Raw genomic sequence first — 19,408 nt, forward strand, 5'->3', positions numbered from 1 at the left:
ATTTTTTTTTAATCAAGTCCTGTGGGAGAATGGTTGCTTTAACTTTACAAGTGACTGGCACTGGGAAGGCTGATTGAGAATATAAGCTGCTGGCGTTAAAATATAGTTTAGTATGGGAACTGGCATGTGCTTCCTCTGTATGTATGTTTGCGTGTTTATTGAGATGAACGCCCGCATGCCACTCTCTTGCAGTTCTTTCTTTCGCAGAGAGCTGCTGGCTCCACTGGTGTAGAAGAGGTTGCTTGAGCCCTCTGCGCATCCATTTCTGCATATTAGTTTTATCATTGTTCTTGTTTTTACAGGATTTTAAGGAATATGTGACAAAATTGGATGAAATCATGGTGCTCAAGTCTAAGTGCATCCAAAGCATGAGAGATCAGCTTCAGCGCTTCATGGCTTGTCCTCAGACAGAGGAGGCAGCAGACAGGACTTCTACTCATTAGTTTTTGTTTCATGGCAGCAATAGGAGTGTCTGCACTTGGCCTCAAAGTAATCTAGACTTCTTTAGGCCAACGAACCAGTTACTGGCCCAAAATGAGCAATCAAGACCTCGGACGTCTCATCTCGCTTATTACTGTATATACTGTATAAATGACAGACTCTGGTATTGAACTGTCAAGCAGTGTTACATTTATAAAGCCCCAAGGCCGGGCCATTGAAAATGTGTCACAACTTGCAGCAAATTGAAAACCGAAAACCGAATTTGGAGAAATTGATGTGTTTATTAAATTGCAGTCTACCAGTTTCTTTTTTGAGAATAAGGCACTTTTCGGTGTGCTTTGGGAGTAATATAAAGCAATACAAAGTGACAGCATCCCTCGGTGGAGGTTAAAAAAAAAAAAAAATAATACCATTTGAGAATCATTTACTATAAGTTATAAATCTGTTAATTGTTGTTAGTGTGGTTAAAGGACGATGAAGAATGACGCAATGCCTGAAATGTTATTTTCACATTCTAAGAGTTTTCAAATCAGACCCATATAAATGTACATTATTGAGCACAAGGAGCTTTGAGTGTCTGGAAATAAAGATAGTGTATACGGTGGGGCGTGAGATTTTTTTGTAGGGGGGCGCGGTGGTTGCAGAGGCCCCGCGCTCTTCCCCACAGCATTTAAATTAAATGCTAGGGGATCGCGTGAGGCTTCTGCAACCTATTACTTACCGAGATTCAGATGGCTGTTGACGTGCCGCCATGGCAACACGGCGGGGTCAAGTGGCGTTACATGATCCTGTGGTGTCACTTGTCGTCGGGAACTGAGGTAAGGGGGCGCGACCACTGGGGGCAGCAGGCAGGGGGGCACAGCTGCAAAAGTTTGCACACCCGTGGTGATGCATATTCATGATCAGGGAGGGACATTTTGGTTACACCCTAACAAGCTTATATACACACACCTTAATATACAGTTATGTATGTAGATATTGAGAAGAATTTTTCATCGTCCATTCCTTGTACTGTGATGCAATGATTCGGAGTATCTCTATAGATATCCAGCCTCACCGTTCCTTCTAAGTATAAATCGTACTTGGAGGTAATCCAAGCAGCTACAAAAAATAAAAAAATGTTTTAATATATGCAGCATTTCATTACCTTTTATTGAAAACTAATTACCTAAGCTGCCGATCGATTTGTTCTCCCGTGACCAATCGACACAATCCTGATTATCAAGGTTCACTGACTTTCACTTTCAATCAATCCTTCAGTCAGTGTAACTCAGCAGCTACAATCTATCCTTATATTACTAGGATAACATGACGTATTGTTACAGTTTGTAGCTGAAACTGCTGGGAATATTGGCAACAAATTATCACAAACAGGAAAGTGTTACAAATATCTTGCACTGCTGGGGAGGGGGGCTAAACCTGCTGTAGAATTCAAAAGATGCTCAGTATATTAAAACTAATTAAAAATGGCATTGACTTGAATGTTTAAATTAAAAAAAGGTAGCAAGTATTATTTAATATTATAGAACTGGTTTATTTATACATAAAACAGGTAGGATATTGCATGGATTGCTCTTTGCTTTTAGGATCCACTTCACCATGGTACTTCTTCCTGTTGCCGCAGTGATGCTGTTGAAAATAGTCTTGAAATCAATCAAGTGCAGAAACTACAGGATGTCTGAGTACGAAAAAGCGCTCTGGCTGTTTAGAATATGTAAAGAAAAAGAAATGGCGTTCAGTATCTTATGTGCTTTATTAAAGATTTAAAAAAAAAACGGGCACATTCATGTGTCAAGATATAGCTTTTGTATTACTACTGTGCACTTTTTTTTATCATGTATGTCAAATGTAAACTCGACAACCGTGAAAAATAGTTTCATCCCAAACACACTTTACACAACTAAGACATTTTAGTGAGATGTATTTCTGTATGTTTCTCCATAACTTTGCACTTTTTGGCAGCCGGTTTTCCTGAAGTATCTTTAGCCAATGAGGAATACATTTGCAACAATCACAATGGGAAAGTAGAGGAACCATTAGAACTGCTACAATAACGGAAGAGCCATTCATATTCACCTTAACGGTTCCAATCTAGTTTTGCTTAGCAACCTTGCTGCTATACACAAAATTACCCTATTAAATCACAAATTAATGTATTTTAGTTGGTAGCAGCTTCTCTGTACAACATACTCTATAAATTAAGTGACAGCCCACACTTGAACATTCATTGTTGGCAATCAGGAGTATGGTTATGAAAATACTAAATTGATTCATCCTATTGGAAATAAGGCTTTACTAGTGTCCATGCAAAACATATCCTGATAGTAGTCACCAATGAGTCCAAGGCAGACAGTGATAGTTGGGTTGCGGGTCACAGGTTAAACAGGTTTTGCCTGATGAGTTCATCATTTTTGTAATTTGTTATACAGCATGTCCAAGGTCACGTGTTGTAGTAAGGAGACGTTACAGGTTGTAGGAAAGGGCGTTAGTGCTGATGAGGCTCTAATGCACAGGAAACTCCCATTGATATGGGCACAAACACACTACAGTGAATAACCCATAAGTTATAATTACAATTGAATGACCAGAGAGCTTGCAATGATGGATTTCAGTCCTTCAGGGAGATACTGGGCACTCTCTTGCACGATCTGCCTCCTCCCTTGCATGAGCTTGGAAAGGAAGAGGTGTGAGTAGAATCGAGCATGTTAGTTTGCGTGTATCAAAACAGAGAGGTTGGTACAATTATTTCTGCCATTCCCACTCAGATGATAGACCATGGTTTTTGTCAACTTTTGGTCTTCACTATATGCTCAAAAACTTGTTTTAGCTTTAAGTTGCTGGGTAGAATTGACTCATAAATCTAATCTAATGGTTTTCTAAAGACTTGGTCAATCATTCACGTGTTTCAGGAAAAGCATTTAATTTCACTAGTAAAAGCATAAATTACATTCTGCTCAGTTACAAAACTTGGAAGCTCATTAAAACAAAAATAATCAGTGCAACAGATGCAAGCACTTGCGAAAGGACAGCAAGTGGTGGGAAAGCAGTAATGTAACCCAGGGCTCTATTACATTTAAACAAAATGTTATTTATTTATTGATGTACTTTTGTCCCTTACTTGTATTTACATATCACTGGTAAAAAAAAAAAAGTTTATACAAAACAGAAAGGTTAAAAAAATTGTTTTGTTTTTGCTTCTTTAATAAAAAAACAAATGGTACAATTTTATTCCAGCCACGGAAGTGACTTTCTTGTACGCAGTTCATTGCTATAAGGCGCAGGGTCAGGTACAGTGGGAGCTGGTAACTTGGACAAGGACCGCGTGTGTTTAGTGGGATACAGTAAGATGGCCATGCTGGGTTGTGGAAGTCCCGTGTGGGATACAGAGAGCACAGTGTCATGCAAGTTATTTGTAGCTTATTTAGGGACCACACCGTATCGCAACAACAATTCAACCAGCACTCCCGGGCACGTTAGGGTGCTGTGTCCGCCTAGTCTCTTAAAATGAGCGTCACCGGCTACTAACAAGCCTAGAAGAAAAGTACGATGAGCAGAGATCAGTGTCATTGTGCAGGTGGAGTTTCCTCGCCTCATACAAATGACAGTAGGTAATCGGACATTTGGTCGTGGCCTTTTTGCTGTGACAAAGTCAGCACCAGCATTCGGCTGCCCACTGACATTCAGCCGCCGGCCATTTTGCCAATAAGGTAAATTAATTTATAGGGGTTTTAGTGTAAGGGGTACGGTTAGTATTAGGGTTAAGATTAGGGGCTTACTTTAGCGGCACAACGGCCGGCGAAGCTTTCCCTCCGGCACGGAGAGTGGTGGCTAAACGCCAGCCGTGACCAAATAGAGACGGGTAGATAATGGCCTTGAAATGTTATAATAAAGCAATTCCGCATTTTTGCCGGTTTGCATCTATTAAGTTGAAGCGGTTTTAATAATGTTTAGGAAATGTAGAGCAGCAGTGAAAACATTGCGGAAATAGCCAGTTACGGTGTCATATGAAGTATGAGTGCACATACTACTCAGTGTTTTTAAAGGATTACAAACCCCAAACAATTACACTGTGCTTCTGGTGCCCTCATTAACCAGAGATCTTATATAACACAGTCTAGGTAAAGTAGCCTCCGTTTCGCCAGATCAGCCCAATATGTTTAACCAGGTTAAGTTTTTGCCTCCGCGTGAACTAAACTAAATGGCTGAATCCATACATAACTGGATAGATCAGGTGACCTAAAGCAAGATGGACAAATGCGCTCCTGGAACCCCAAAGAAACGTGTAACTTTGATAAATCGACTTCTGTTTCACAGCTGCAAAACTTGAGAAAACCAATACAAAAAGTAAGTTACACAGCAGTTCCCAAAGGGAAAGCCAACCTTTAAATGGGATTCCTTTTCTCTGCTGCTTCTTTAGCTCCAATTTGTCCTGTTCTGCAGTTATAGAAGATGAATAGAGCACAATGTAATTTTTTATACATGGGGTTCATCGCCACCATTAAATCACACTGTAGGAACCACAACATAACCCCTGGATTTATGTTCATATGCTAATCCACTTTTGTAACTTTTTTTCCCCAGTTTAAGTGGTACTAGGATTTCAGGCTCCCATAAGGTTATCTTTTTCTGCAGGCCAGTATGGGGAGTTTTGAAGATTTCCCTAACCACGCCTCCGTGCTCAGGCAAGCTCACGCCTCCGTGCTCGGGAAAGCTCCCGCCTCCGTGCTCGGGAAAGCTCACGCCTCCGTGCTCGGGAAAGCTCCCGCCTCCGTGCTCGGGAAAGCCCACGCCTCCGTGCTCGGGAAAGCTCACGCCTCCGTGCTCGGGAAAGCTCCCGCCTCCGTGCTCGGGAAAGCTCCCGCCTCCGTGCTCGGGAAAGCTCACGCCTCCGTGCTCGGGAAAGCTCACGCCTCCGTGCTCGGGCAAGCTCACGCCTCCGTGCTCGGGAAAGCTCACGCCTCCATGCTCGGGAAAGCTCACGCCTCCGTGCTCGGGAAAGCTCACGCCTCCGTGCTCGGGAAAGCTCACGCCTCCAATTTAGAGTTTGTTTGAAAAAGAGACAATCCAAGCCATTTTTTTCCTCTTATTAATTTTAATACAGGATTGAAGCGGGGTCTCTGGAGCTGAAGCCTATTTCATTTTAGGTCCAGGGACCCCCTGCTTCTGGGAGGTGCTTACCTTCGTAGTGAATGCCGGTAGTCACTCCTCGGGTTCACATTATGGCTGATTTTCAAAGCTCCCAGGCCCTGCGGGCCAATAGGAAGCCGTGACATCATCTGGTGCAACATCATATTGGCCCATATGACATGGGGGCTTTAAACTGCAGAGATACTCGCCTCCGAAGGGGGTGCTGGTATCTCAGGAAGCAGGGGTCCCCGGAGCTGAAATGAATGAGCTCCAGAGACCCCCTGCTTCAAACCTGTATTAAAAAATAAATTTAAAAATGGCTTAGATTGCTTCTTTAACAGGGAGGCCTAAACACTTATTGCAACTGGGCAAAAAACAAACAAACTCTGAATTTTGATTATGGAGTAGAAAATTCCAAGTAAAGGTTGGCTGCACCATACAACAACAACAAAATAAGGCTTATCATGAGATTTATCAAAATTGGATGGTACAGCATCTGCTGAATAAACTATTAAGTACACAAGGTATTTTAGAGTTTTATTAGTACCTCTTTAGGCAGAATCAAAATATTTAGCAAATTGCTTTGAGATCCGTCAAGACGTCGATTTACATCAGTTTTTCCTCTAACAATGTACAACATAATACACGTTAAAAAAAGGATTTGTAGAACTAGATATAAACTTGTAAAGTAACCTAAAACAGTGTGAAAAAGGTAAACCAATGTGGTGAGAACAAAGTGCTTAAAGAAATCTGATCCACACTGACATTTTTAGGTGAAAGATTGATTGATTTCACATTTGGAAATCTCTTTAAATAAGTGGGGGTCTGAAAAGGTGTATAAGATCCTGGGGAAAGGGAGTGTCAGATGCACAGATAAAGCCTCCTGAACAAATAACTTAGCAAATATTTAAGTGATCCCTAAACTATTCACAGCTGTACTAGTGCTAAACTGAAACCCCTCAACCAGCTGGATCTAGGAGCTCAAGGATGTGGAAGATTGAAAAAAAAAAAATATATATATATATTTAGCTTGATTTATACTCTATGCTTTGAGAGTAGTTTAATAACCAGTGTAACACTAATCAATCCTAAAATAAACAAAAATCCATTGCACCAAACGTTGCCTTATCAGAGTACAACAGTCTGTATTCCAGTATATGCATAAAAAGCAGCTTCACGCAAATAACTCCTTATATTTGATGCTTTCGCGTCACAATTTCGCTCGTGCATATAAAGTTCAATATAAATCATTATTTCATTGCCGAGCTTGAAAGGTTAGGGGAAAAAGGGCACTTTACATATTTATTTATTTTTCCAGCTGGCATTTTCTTTTAAGGAAAAATTGTACGCACAGAACATTGATTAATGCTCCAGAAAGCTCAAGGTTTTTTTGCAGAACGTTCCTCTCTACACTTGGTCACTCGCGGCGCGTAAAGCTTGAAACGGCATTCTCCCCTCCACATCTTCCAGCAAAACATTCTTTGTATCCGGATCTGAAATGATCGGCAGGGAGGCTTCACCTGGCACCGGCACGGCCCATTAGGTCTTCAAGGGCCTTGTCCTGGTCATTATTATGCAACAACAGAACTTCTTTAATGTCTTTTTGGTCAAATCCCATTTCTTTGAAGTTTCTCATCAACTGAAGAAATTCTGTTGTCTGGAAATACGAGAAAAAGAAAAGGGAAGAAATTATTAGTAGGTCTAGAGACCTATACACGAGAATACTACCAGCACGACGTATCCATCCGCTTCTACACATTGTGGATGTGGTTTATTGAACGGAGTGATGAGGTTCTAAACAACATTACATTTGCATGGGTTTGTTTTTACTTAACATATGTAAAAATGCAATCCGCGTAGAAGCAAACACATTTGTTTTTACTTGCATGCAATGTTGGACAGATGCAACACGGGCTTTTCTACTGTAAATGTGGTATCCTAAAATAGAGACTGTTTAAACCACTTTTATGGCATTGCTGATCCATATGGCAGCAAAGGGTTTAAATTGCGAAATATTTGAAAAATTTAAGATATTTTACATGGATAAGCGTATAGGAGCAGGGTTCGCTCTGTGTATGCGCTATACAACACATTGAGATAGATACCTTCTGAATAAATTAGATGTTTAATCTGCACTTTTTATGTAAATTGGGATCAAATGAATAATTTAGTTAATTTTTTTGAACAGTGGACAAACTATTGACGTACAAATCTTCCTATTTAGAGACCGCACAAAGAGACAGACTCTAGAGTTATTAACTGATCATTTATATCATAGTTTGATCTAGATATAAAAGTAGAGGGCACAGATTAAAAATGTCAGTCCAATTAATAATATTTCTGGCCATCTCAAACCCAATAAAATCTTGATCAACTAGTCCGCCAACCCAGAATTTAGTACATCATTGCCCATTTTATACCCCACTATGTGTCACTGGTGTAACTGGTGTAACTTGCTAAACAATGTGACAAAATGAGTTGTAAAAAGACAAATATACTTCACAGGCATGCAACCACCTCCCGAGTGCAATCCTGAAAACCTCGCTCTAAATTCTGATCTACAGGACAGCATTCACTGGAAGAAAGAAACTGGCATTGTTATAATCCTTCCTTTTTGTGCAGTATTACTCTGCCAGGGCTGTACATAGGATTTGAGTGATGTCAGAAGATAAAGTGGCTTGCCCAAGGTTACAAGATTCTGTGTATCCTTGTTTTTGCCTCGTGTTAAGTATTGTTGCAATTCCTAACTGGTGATATCTATTTGCCAGAACAGGCATCAATGTTTGTTATCGTGCAGTTAAAATTTGTAAAGTGAGGTTCTGTGACATCCCTTTCTTCTGTCATTTTTAGTGGCCTAGTCATCTACAGGTTGCCCGCTGCCCATTTGATGTTCATTTGTAGAATGTGGTCCAGAGCTGTGAAGAAACCATCCTGAGGTTTGAGAAGTATTCACTGCCCCGGTTATTACCCCTCTGCACAGCGCTCCTCACCTTCTCTTCTGAACACTGATACATTTCCAAAGCTTCTTCCACAAGCAGGGGATCAAATCCCTTCTCACACAGCTGTGCCTGTACAAACAGGTACTCAAGCACCTAGGGGGAAAGGAAAATGTTACAGAAAATGTTATTCTTATTGCACACAGTGCAGTGTGAGGTGAACAAGTTAGATTTGTTCTGGTGAGCCCTAAAAGGAGAATACTATTAAGGTTAAAGGCTCTTCATCCTTACGTGGCTTGCGTTACGCAAGATCATTATGATCCAGAGCCGTTTTTAACCCTTTCCTCAGACCCCAGCCAGGTCATCTTTTAAGGATCAATAAACAACGCAAGTCTGAAAGCATTTTGTTTGTAATTACTGGGGGTACCAAGGGAGCGACTTGAAAATGACTGATGCAGCATAATTTTCTAAATAAGGTTCACCTGAATAAATGGCAGTTGGCGTAAGTCAGGTCAGGAGAGGTAAACCTATTAACCCAGAGGTTCTCAACTCATCCTCAAGACCCCCCTCCACCACCCAACAGGTCAAGTTTTCAGGATATCTGCTTCAGCACAGGTGGCTAAATCAGTGGCTCAGATTGAGCCACCTGTGCTCACGCCGGGATATCTTGAAGACTGGATTTGAGATCCCCTGTATTAACCATGAACACCATCCACATAATATATTTGGGAACACTGGTGTACAAAACCGAGAACCAAGGGAAATAACTGGGAACAGGATAATAATATGGGGGGGGGGGGGAAGGACACCGTTTCTGTCAAGATTTAAAGGGTAACGCCAAATCAGACTTGGGCCGAGTGTCTCAATGAACCTGTATCTGAATAAAGCCAGGAACAGCATTCTGCTGCGCTGATAAAACGAGAGGAGGCGGCCCTGTATTTACAGAAGTTATGGTTCCTAAATTAAACAAAAGTAATTATAGAGCCTGGCTTCACACAGACACTTCTTTCTGTTACCAGAGGTAGATAAATACATTATGTTCCTCTAATTATGTTTGTGAACCAGACACACAATACAACTTCTTCATAAAATAGTGTGAAGTAGACAATATGTCATGTCACATTACAGGAAGGTCTGGTTATTACCTTTTGTACTAGTGTTTCCGTGGTATTCCCCTTTGCGTTTTGTATTAACCTTCCCTCTATGAAGCAGGCGCATCATGATACTTTCAGTACTTCAGCCGTCTCATTTTAACCTTGTCTGTAACTGTTACATACGCACATAATTATCTCTCTAACTGCCCGTGAAATGTCTGTAAATATAATGTATAACCTCTGTTAATGTATTGTCACCATAACTCTGTGCCCAGGACCTACTTGAAAATGAGAGGTGACTCAATGTATTAGTTCCTGGTAAAACATCTTATAAATAAATAATACAGCATGGGTGTATATCATGCATACCAGTTATGTGGCTATATTCACATTAACTTGCATGTGTGAAGCCCCCCAGCCTCAGCCGGAATTCATTTAATAACTTAAGTACATGCATAGCAAAGTAAGCTTAAATGACATAACCTGAACAGCTGCTGAGAGGATACAAAAATAATGATAATCTGGAGAATAACACAGCAACCTGGCTTAGTGCAGTGTTTCCCAGGATCCCCCCACTTCAGCCTCTCAAAAGGACTGTTCCACAAAGTAAAAGGAACTTAAAGCAGCCCCGACACACCCTCTGGCCGGGGGTCCCACACTGGTAAATGAGCTGAAACGATTACCGTGCGTTTGTTACCGCCATTCAGAATTGTGGTTTTGGAGGGGTTTGGATGGGATATAAAAGGGGCAGCGGCCATAATGATTAAATCTGTATTAGGATCTTCATCGTATAAAGCAGATGGTATTTTAACCCCTTTGCTGCCTGTGGGGCTCAGCAAAGTACAGTATGTCTGGCCTCTGACAGCAATGGATTTCAAGAGCCCTTTAAATACCCCGAGTGAACAGTAACGGTGAAAAGGGACCCGATATTGAAGACTCGTACAGTACCTGGTTTTTAAAAGAAACGTCTCAGAGAACAGATATCTGCCTGTTTCACCGAATAGTGTTTCTGTTGCAGTATTTTGTTAGCAGGAGCTGGATGTCAGCCAGACATGTAACGTCACGCCACAAATCACAAGGTGCCGGCATTTTTATTACACACTTATTTCACCGTGGTTATAGGAATCGGTCAACTGACGAGTGGAGAGAACTGGTAACCTGCCCGAGCAGCTCCTGTGCTGAAGCATCACTGTACATTCACTGCTTGTGGTTAGAAATCACTTGGTTGACGTAGATCAGGGGTGGCCAGCTCCGGTCCTCAAGGGCCACCAACAGGTCAGGTTTTAAGGATATTCCTGCTTCAGCACAGGTGGCTCAGTCTTGTGGGCTTTGTAAACCACTGAGCCACCTGTGCTGAAGCAGGGATATTCTTAAAACCCGTCCTGTTGGCCCTTGAGGATTGGAGTTGACACACGGTGTACTGATGATCCCACTCATAGCAAAGGACAGGAAGCCGATACACATTAACAGACTGCCGCCTCCTTTACAAGGTGTTAAACACGGAGACTTAGGGAAACGCTCATTTCTAATGAGTGACAGGGAAGACACATTCAGAAGTAGATCTTTATGCATAAATAGGGACACCACAGCTTTTTAAATTTGCAAAAAAAAAGCTGCCTCTAATTCACATTATTGTTATTATTATTATTAATAATAATAATAAAACAAGCAGAAGAGATTGATGCTTCTTTTTTTCTATTTCTAAATGGTCCCTCTCATATACAAGTACACAGGAGGTATTAAGATGTAATGCGCGGGCCTGTCAATGCGCACATTAAGTGCATCACCTTTTAGTTCCCTTTTACATACACAATACCTTGCTACGGATGCAGCCAGTTACATCCATCCTGCCCCAGCACATGTGCTGGGGAACCGCAGACTAAACGTGGGGCGTTCACAGCCAAGCGCAGAACAGGGGGGAATTGCCCATCAGGATTAACAGAGTGGGGTCCCTGCTTCTGAATGGGACGCCCGATGTGTGAATCCCACCGGGCGGCACCAGTCTGGAAGAGACGCGCAGTGAGAGCAAACAGAAGCAGTCCCTCTCTCTGCGCACCTCTTACAGGCGATAGCGCTGCTTTTATTTGAATAACATTATAGATGCAGGGTGTCTCTGGAGCTGAACATTCATTCCATCTCCGGGGACCCCCTGCTTCCCGAGATACAGGCCCCGGTATCGCCACCAAAGTCACGTGCCGCTGGAGAATTAAACTTGCCCATACCGGGGCATGAATCTCAGTTAGCAGGGGATCCCTGGGGCTGAAATGAATGCGGTTCAGCTCTGGAGACCCCCAGCTTTAATCCTACACTATTAAAATAAAAGCAGCGTGACCGCCTGTTAGAGGTGCGCAGAGAGAGATGGACCGGTTCTGTCTGCTCCCACTGCGCGTCTCGTACAGACGGATACGGCCCGGTAGGAATCCCATTCAGAAGCAGGGACCCGGTGTGATAATCATGATGGGCAATTAGTCCGGTGGCGGGGTTTCCGCGAGCAGGCGGGTGTCATCTGCGGTTTCCTGGCCGGCTAACCGACAATAGTTCTGGCTGCATCTGTGTGTGCAGTTAAACCTCCAGTCAGCAATAAGGTGAAATACTTGGATGCTTCAGCACGTTGGCAGTCTTTTCTGTCCTTACTGTAATCTATTACTCACTTTGATGCACCATAACTTTATTGGTTAAAAATATATATTATTTCTGCCTTGTCTATAGGAGTAAGTGTCCAAGAATAATGATAAAATCCATGAGCAGCTCAGTGGTTGGAAGCCGCCCCCTCAGACGGCGTGCGGACGATTGCACATGGCATTACCTGGTCCACATTCTGTCCCTGCTTCTGCATGGCTCTCATAACGTGCTCATACGAGTATCCCATACAGACAATGGTTTCTGCACACTGCCTCTCGCTGCTGGAGAGGGCCTGCAGCAGCTCCTCGTAGCCTCGACCACTGGAACATTTCGCGTAAGTGACGCTATTGGGCACTTTGGACGTTGCAACATACTGTGCTGTTGTCTGGCAAGGATAAAAAAACAAAAACAAAATGAGGTTATAACATTTTAGACTTGGATTTTGTACAACTGGCGGCTATTGGTTATATCAAGGAGTATAACAAGTTACCATACGTAACTCGATCACCCAGAACCCCCTTTTAGAAGTAAATAACAGATGTAAAGTTAGACCCCAGAGACACCAGTAGATTAAAAAGAAGTGAAACATATGCTGGAGTCCCAGCCCTTTGCTGTGCATGTCAATCTCGAAAATGGCCCAAAAACAGGCGAGCCATCATAATTACAACAAAGCAAACTAAAGGCACCGGAAGATAAAGTGAATCACAAAACACAATCACAAGCGCACCAGTGATCACACAGTACCAGAACAGCGCCTCTGGAACGCTGCCCCTTCACTGTCCAGCTCCCTCTCCCCATCTTCCAAACACCTTTACATTGAGGCATCGCTGTAGCAGTGTGACGCGGCCCGACGACCCACTGTATGATACAATTACTCTTGCATAGCCTGAGTGATTACTTTGACGTATTATTCATTTAAATTATACAAGTCTTGTAAATATGTAAATAATTATAATAGTAGGAATATACAAATTGAGCCTTTGACCTCTACCTCACTTTCCATCTCTAAGTAAGGAGGAGAGATTGGAACAAAAGTGGGAAGAACAAAAATCAAATTAAAAACAAAAGGGAGCTTTTTTGTCTACAGTAGTGTTTTTCAACCCTCTTCAAAGGGGACCCCCAGCCAGAATAGGATTAGGGCAGGGGTGCGCAAGATTTTCCAGGGGGGGCATGGCAGTTACAGAGGTCCCGCGCTCTCCGCCAAGGCATTTAAATTGAATGCCATGGAACCCCGCGAGGCCTCTGTAACTTATCTCTTCGGAGATGCATCGCCTTGGCAACCCGGCATCTTGTGACACAGCGGGTCATGTGACGTCACATGACCCCGCGACGTCATTTGATGCCGGAGCCGAGCTGGGGAAGAGAGCAGGCAGCGGGGCACAGGGAGAAAACTTTGCGCACCCCTGGATTAGGGAATAACCACTGGATTAAACATTTAGTACTGAAAGGGGTTAAACAAGAACCAGCGCATGCACTTGCCATTTTGTTTTTCAACCTATAAATCATTTATAAATAAGCCCCGACTCGCGTTCTCAGAGGACAGAACCTCGCAATGCTGGTCTACGCATTGCAGAAATCAGGGCATCTGGCAAACAAAATATATGCTACTTTTTGGGACGTGACAAAATAAAGAGAAAAAGCACATATTTAAATAAATATATAAATTTGACAAAGGGAGTTTAGATGAACAAGAGACCAAACAGCCAATATTCACATTTAAATAAATAAATAAATTAAAAAAACAGTAAATTAGGAAAATAATGTGATGATAACATTTAAAAAATATAACGCCGACCAATTGATGGTTATTTTCGCACACATTCATTACGACACTTGGAGCTATATTACATGGCTAATTTCTGCTCACAGTGCTCCTTTATATTTGGTGTTGCAAGCTCACGCGTCTGCAACTCTAACCTCTTCTGGGTTAGAGAAACAAATCTCTAGTAGAAGAGGCGCTATGGGCCGAATTCTTGTAGAGAGGAGACCGGTGACTGAACAAGTCTTACAGTTGCTCATTCCTTTGCTGTGGGGGTTTGAGAGCAGCTGAAGCTCTCCTCCCACATGTTTCTCAAGGAGAAAGCGCTGTTAGAGCGAGAAACATGTGGGAGGAGAGTTTTGTTTGTTTTGTCCCAGTATGTCCCCAGTTTGTCCCTTTTATTATGTAGTTTAATAAAATGTATTTTATTTTTGTTCCTACCCGGTGAGTTGCGAGTGCTTGGGGCTTGTTCGAGTGTCTAACCAATCCTCTACAGCGCTCTTGACTCTGCTATGTGCTCGCGCCAGGGAAGCGCGATCGGGCACGCGGTTGCAAGTTGCGGCTGTGACTGACAGGTCAGTCAGGGCTGCACCACAGGTAACATTTTAGGAGCCCGGGATCAACCGTTAGATTGCATGAAGACACAACAAGTAAGGGTGTGTGACGGAGACACCGGGTCACCAAAGCGTTTCATAGAAACACCAAGAATCACTCAAGACATTGAACTGGGAAGAAAAAGTACTCAGAATCAACTGTGAGTGAATACTCGTTACCTACAACACGCAGATAAACATTTTTATTTTTTGCCACGTCCTATTAAACTATCTGCGGAGTGTCTCCGTGCTATTACATGGAATCAGGATTAACATGATTCTTCTATGACTGTATGTGTACTTCAGAAGCAGGCAAGTCTCTTACTGTGACCCCTTTTTAGTGTTGCAGGTAAGAAATAGTCCTGTTACTTTTTCCTGAGCTTCTGCTGCAGGGACGCTTCTATTCAGGCTAATTGGCCATTATTTCAGATGATGGAGCCCCACCAGGCCAGTGAGAGGCCATGAGCCCTGCTCGGGCGCTCTGGTGTGGTGGTTATCTGGAGCTCACCTGCTCTACTCCAAGGTGGGTTTTTTTCTCCCCCCAAAAAGGGGACAGCTTTGGCATATCCACCATCTTTTGTACTGGCGTAGGAGGGACGTAGGGAGAACAATTGAATGATTCTTACGGATTTAAGATAATTGCATTTCTTCTAGTCTCTCCATGCCAGTACAGCATTCTCTCCCTGGAGCAACCTTGTGTTTGGCTAGACGGATAACTGCTGTGAGGAGAGCAGGGAGCTTTGATGGGGCGGATTCTTCCCCTAATTATACAGGTTAATAAGAATTTTAACCCAAGGAGTGTTAGGACCTGATACGGTCATGCCTTGAAAGTGGCAGCAGGCTTAAGACGCTTTGGCCAAAAGGTTAAACTAAATGACCCTTTTTTCAAGAGAATATATAGGTATTGCACTGTGTATTTTTGTCACATAGGAAGTAGCTCTGGGCATCTTTGTCTGTTTTTTTGTTGGGGCGGATAGAGCCTGGTTCACTGAAGTTTCGTCCTATCCCCAACTGGGCGGGCTTAATCCCCCTTCCTTCTGTACTGGCAGGGAAGGATTTAAAGAAACGGAAATATTGTGAGTGGGTAAGAATAATCCCACGTACACAGGTGCATATGTGGATATCTGCAGCCCTCAGGAAATGGAAGAATTTAGAAACGTGGGTTTTTAAATGTGTTTAAACATTTCTGCTCGTGTCTTCATTATGCCATCATTCTGAACACAAACATTCCTCTTTCACCCGGCACAAAACAGTGAACTAGTTAAGATTTGGTCCCACATTTAGTAAGCAGTGCTATCCCATAATATACATCCTGGTGCCGGAAGTGCGGAGGTGTCTTCCAGCGCTACGTCAATTTAAAAGCGGTGGTGATAAAAGTGAATAGGAACAATAAGTGTAAAGTAAGAAAACCACATCATCCGTGAGGCAACCGCATCGCTAGAGCAACATCAATAGCACCAATACATTTCTTCAAATCAATTATGTCTTCAAGCCCCTCGTCAGGAGCTGTACTTGTTGACCTAATTCCATAGACACTACAGGAGACTGAAATAAACAACTAGTCTTTATCTTACTACAGGAAAGTCAAGTTGAAAATGAAGCACAACCACACATGGCAGAAACGAGCGATCAAGAGGTGACCAAGTTAAAAAAAACTGCATTTTATGAACGTCACATGGACAAAATAAGATTAAAACGCACCACCCACGCGTACATGAGCGGTTGTGCTCATCTCTATGGATTGGGACACCCTGGATTTGCCTGGAATTGATGGGGAGTGTGTAACAGGTACTGGCCTCTTATGTATTTTACCCATCAGCCTAAAATACGATTTCTTTATTGTGGAGGATACTTTTTATGCCATAGTATGTGATGACCGGGCTCAGTCTCACTGGGTATTTTATCATCTTCCGTTCTATATTTAAAAAGGACAATATAAACTTAATCATTACTAAGGCATTTCGGACACAAACTATGAACATTGCCACTTGTGCCTACGAGCATTTCATAGCCTGAGCACCATTTCTTTTTTGAACGTTCATATATCTTGCTACAGGAACCTAATGAGTGAGCCCATGTAAGGAACTTGGGAAGAGATCACCAGTGGCAGACAGGAGGTGTAATGATCAACGTCACGATCGCTGTAGGAGTTATCAAACACATTCATGGCCACATGCAAACGGCACAGCACGACCCAGTAAGTACACACCGGAAGCTGAAGCATATCTATCTGTGCGCCCTTATTTGATCCTTTCCTTAGAAAGCACGTACATACAGTATGCTCCCGTGTCTGAGGTTACCAACTCCATCTCACAGAGAAGCAACGCCATGTTTTCTGTACTCTGCACGTTTGCAAAAAATCAACTGAACTGATGTAAAACTGCACATAGCGTATTTCAATTATTCTTATTATTTTACGGAGCGTTTGGTTTGTCCTCATCTTTCCCCTTCTCAGAAAACCTTTTTTTTCTGCTATACAGAGAACATGCTGCTGAATAATGCAACGTCAGCTTCCATGCCCATCAGCATCTTACCTTTGTGTCCGTGTTCTGACAGGTCCGTGCTTCTCCCTCCGTACAGGATGGCAGTACAGCGGGGGTCTCAAAGAAGGGCGGTAACACGGTTTGCCCCGTCCCATTGTCTAAATGCAAAGCAGAAAGACCCCGCACATGGTGCCCATTCAGTTCACTGGTATGCCGAGAGCAGGCTTTTAAGGAGTCAAGGAAAGTGCCATTGGGGAGGCAGGTGGTGCTGTGGAAAGTGCTTGCAAGCTTTGTCTTTTTCTGATCTCCCTCGTCAGAGTCCAGCTTGGGAAAGGAAAGCGATTTGATATTGGTGAATGAGGTGACGGGAGCAAGGGACACTTTGGAAGACGGGGGTATTATTTCACAGTTTTCCAACTGTGGTAAAGTGATAAAGCCGTTGGGTTTGCGAAGGAGCTTGTAGTCCAAGGCAGCTTGTTCCATGGAAGCCGGGATGTCCTCATTTTTAACTGATGAGCCAGGCTCCTGGGCTACCTTTGAGGAGTCATTCGTCAACACTGGGTATGCAACAGGCCTGACATGAATGTTAAGGATGCTCTTTAATTCTTCTTTGTCGTTAATACTTTTTAACTCTAAGTTGTCAAACGGGTCCTCTTCACACTCAAAATCAGCTGGGTTGAAGTCTGCTTGTGTGTGGGACGGGCTCATTACTGTAATTTTGACGGCACTGCTGTTGGCAGGGGTGGGAGTAAGAATATTATCGTGCTGCATGCTGGCAAGAAATGGGTTGACTGGAAGTGGGAAGCCGATGCGTTCATCCTCTTCACTGCAGCCGTGCGTGCCGGCATCGGCTTGGGAACGAGCCGCTTCTGCCTTTATCTCTGCTTCTTCCTGGGCAGCTTTGATCTGTTTCATTTCATCAGCCCACTGAATGGTTTTCTTCTCCAAGGAGAAATCATACTAGAAAAGAAAGAGTGTTGGAAAGGATTAGGGATGCTTTAAGTCAGGGATTCTAAACGCAAAGACTGAGCCACCTGTGCTGAAGCAGGGATATCCCGAAAACCTATTGGGGGGATCTTGAGGACTGGAGTTGAGAACCCCCTGACTTAAGTGAATGCAAACCTCAAAATAACACTTTATATACCCTCGACGCAAACATTTGTTCTCTTCTACTTTGTCTGAAACACCCTATGATTTTCTAAATGCAACATGAAAGGATGATAAATAGCATTCCCGGTCACAGATTCTATATTAAAGCTGACCAAACACAAGTCATTATGATCAAACGTTGTTTTGTTTTAACATTTGCTTCCAAGATAGGACCATACGAATGCAATACCAGAAGAAGACGATTGCAGGAGGAAAGGATGTGATTAAATATCACTGTGCATATCAACGGCTTCGGATATACATATTGGCAGTCACATCTCACACCGCTGCAAATTATGGGAGGTAGCAGAAGTTGAGAAACAAAATACAATACATCCAAGAATGTGACACCCAACGCCAGCCCTCGAGGGCCACCAACAGGTCAGGTTGAGGATATCCCCACTTCAGCATAGGTGGCTGAGTCAAAGAAGCAGGGATATCCCAAAAACCTGACCTGTTGGTGGCCCTTGGGGACTGAAGTTGGCCACCTCATGTTTATATTAATACAACAGTGTCTGCTGAAATAGAATGAAAGTTTGCTCTATTTGGATGACACAGACCTCTGCCTGTGATGGGTTAATGGAACACGTGTCTAGTGACACGGACACCTTGGTTTAAAGCTTAATGTGCAGGTAATAACCGGTCACGTGTTTCTCAATGAGCCCTGACATTTCACAGCACCAGCTGTTACCCTTTGCAAGGGAACCAATGATAAGAACACAGGTACGCACAAACCCCAATGTGCCTCCGCATAGTGAGGAACTGTCTCCAAGAGCATCTGCAGCTCCAGCACTGATCCCCGAGGACGCAAGCAAGCTGAAAATGTGCGCCCAGATTTTTATACTTTTACCGGTTGCCAGCATTTTTTTTATTCCTAAAACATGGATTTAAAAAAAAAAAAAAAAAAAAACATATCTATGGAGGAGCAGTGGACTTTTGGTTAAAGCAGATGTAGTTCTGTTTAACACAAATATGGTCGTATTTATAGGTCTCTGCCTGTGCAACATGATGGTAGTAAGGTCTTTTAGACAGGTATTCAGAGTGCCTATAAAAATAATAGAGCTAGGGTTCAGTTATAACCAATACTATCTAAAAGAAGATACACATCACAACATAAAGCCATGTAAATATCGCGCAGCGCGAGGAGAGAGATACGGAGGATAAATACAAGGCTTTTTATGGGGGCTGCTGTGATCCCTTCAGC

General features: G+C 42.9%; 2 protein-coding genes across 7 annotated transcripts in view; one reads left to right on the forward strand and one right to left on the reverse strand.

The window, feature by feature from the left end:
• The window catches only part of KIF24 (kinesin family member 24), a 67,520-nt gene extending 63,910 nt beyond the window's left edge, over window positions 1-3,610 (forward strand). For all 3 annotated transcript variants that reach the window (XM_075582640.1, XM_075582649.1, XM_075582658.1), the window contains one exon: window positions 303-3,610. In XM_075582640.1, the coding sequence (XP_075438755.1) occupies window positions 303-443 (141 nt within the window). In that variant the 3' untranslated portion in view covers window positions 444-3,610. The remainder of the gene's footprint in view (window positions 1-302) is intronic.
• A 2,482-nt stretch (window positions 3,611-6,092) lies between these two features.
• UBAP1 (ubiquitin associated protein 1) overlaps window positions 6,093-19,408 on the reverse strand; it is a 39,334-nt gene continuing 26,018 nt past the window's right edge. For all 4 annotated transcript variants that reach the window (XM_075582668.1, XM_075582685.1, XM_075582676.1 and 1 more), the window contains 4 exons: window positions 17,107-18,015; window positions 12,405-12,605; window positions 8,559-8,660; window positions 6,093-7,225 (listed from right to left, as the gene is read on the reverse strand). In XM_075582668.1, the coding sequence (XP_075438783.1) occupies window positions 7,085-7,225; window positions 8,559-8,660; window positions 12,405-12,605; window positions 17,107-18,015 (1,353 nt within the window). In that variant the 3' untranslated portion in view covers window positions 6,093-7,084. The remainder of the gene's footprint in view (window positions 7,226-8,558; window positions 8,661-12,404; window positions 12,606-17,106; window positions 18,016-19,408) is intronic.

Source organism: Ascaphus truei, chromosome 1 (genome assembly GCF_040206685.1).
Source record: "Ascaphus truei isolate aAscTru1 chromosome 1, aAscTru1.hap1, whole genome shotgun sequence".
Classification (NCBI taxonomy): Eukaryota; Metazoa; Chordata; class Amphibia; order Anura; family Ascaphidae; genus Ascaphus; species Ascaphus truei.